This window comes from Cebus imitator, unplaced genomic scaffold (genome assembly GCF_001604975.1).
Source record: "Cebus imitator isolate Cc_AM_T3 unplaced genomic scaffold, Cebus_imitator-1.0 Scaffold129, whole genome shotgun sequence".
Classification (NCBI taxonomy): domain Eukaryota; kingdom Metazoa; phylum Chordata; class Mammalia; order Primates; family Cebidae; genus Cebus; species Cebus imitator.
Window position 1 is genome coordinate 6,034,948 of NW_016107444.1, and position 1,154 is coordinate 6,036,101.

Sequence of the window (1,154 nt, forward strand, 5' to 3'; positions counted from 1 at the left end):
AGAGGGGCAGAGGGGGTGGGGGGAACGCTCGCCTGCGCAGAGGGGCGGAGCGGGTGAGCGTGGGGGAGACCGCTCATACCTTTTGTGCAAGGGCACAGGAGGCAAAACCTATACATTTGAGGCAGCGTTCCTTAACCGTTGCCCACGGGAAAAAGAACTAATCAAGCAAACCAAGGACCTATGTGGCTGTGGGAGCGTTTCAAAAGCCTTGGCATGAGGGCAGGGCTGAGTGTGACCCTGTGGGATAAGACGTCCCCACTCTGAGGAACCGCGGCCTGCCTCTGCAGGAAGGAAGCTCTCTTCCAGTAGGGTACTGTGGGGCGGGGGGTGAGTGAGGCGCTGGTGGGCGATGGTCTCCAGCTGTTTCCGCAGCGCTGAGAATCAAACACTGCACCCCACAGCCTGTGGCCTTCCAAGCAGAGGCCCCTAGCTGCAGCTGGAGATCAGATTGCCCCCACCCTCCGCAGGGAGTGGCAGGAAGCTCTCTGGGGAAGCGAATGGCTGAGTTTATAGAGGAATTCTCGAATTGGTCTCTGCCTTCTTTTCAGTTCCTCCCAAAGGGCAGCCCAGGGGCTCACCGTGGGTGCAGAGCTACTCCAGAGCAGGGTCCGCCTCTTGATGGGGCAAAGGGTGTTCCTGTACAGGTAGACGGCGTCCTCCAGGAAGATGGCGATGGAGCCCAGGGCAAGCAAGGTCATGATGCTGGTGAGGGCAAGTTCCACAGGGCCCAGCGCTAGGGGAGGAGAAGGCAGAGAGCTGAGGCCAGGACTGAGAGGGAGAAGACGTGGGCTTCTTCCCTGGGGTGGAAATTGCCTTACCAGGTGTAGGCTCCTGCCCGTGCACAAGAATGACGATTTTTTAGACCTACAGTATCCAACATCTGACTAAGAAATAGTCATTCTTGTGCATGGATGAAGGCTTGGATCAGATAATTCTGGGCATATGGAGGGCTACTTGAACCAAGGCATAGATACCAAACAAGTTTTTACATAATTAGCAAAAATTTTTTTTTTTTTTTTTTGAGACGGAGTTTCGCTCTTCTTGTTACCCAGGCTGGAGTGCAATGGGGCGATCTCGGTTCACCGCAACCTCCACCTCCTGGGTTCAGGCAATTCTCCTGCCTCAGCCTCCTGAGTAGCTGGGATTACAGGCAC

General features: G+C 55.6%; 1 protein-coding gene across 1 annotated transcript in view; it reads right to left on the reverse strand.

The window, feature by feature from the left end:
- The window catches only part of SLC51A (solute carrier family 51 subunit alpha), a 19,999-nt gene that overhangs the window by 6,968 nt on the left and 11,877 nt on the right, over positions 1–1,154 (reverse strand). The window contains exon 3 of the mRNA XM_017540992.2: positions 579–733. Coding sequence (XP_017396481.1) covers positions 579–733 — 155 coding nt within the window. The remainder of the gene's footprint in view (positions 1–578; positions 734–1,154) is intronic.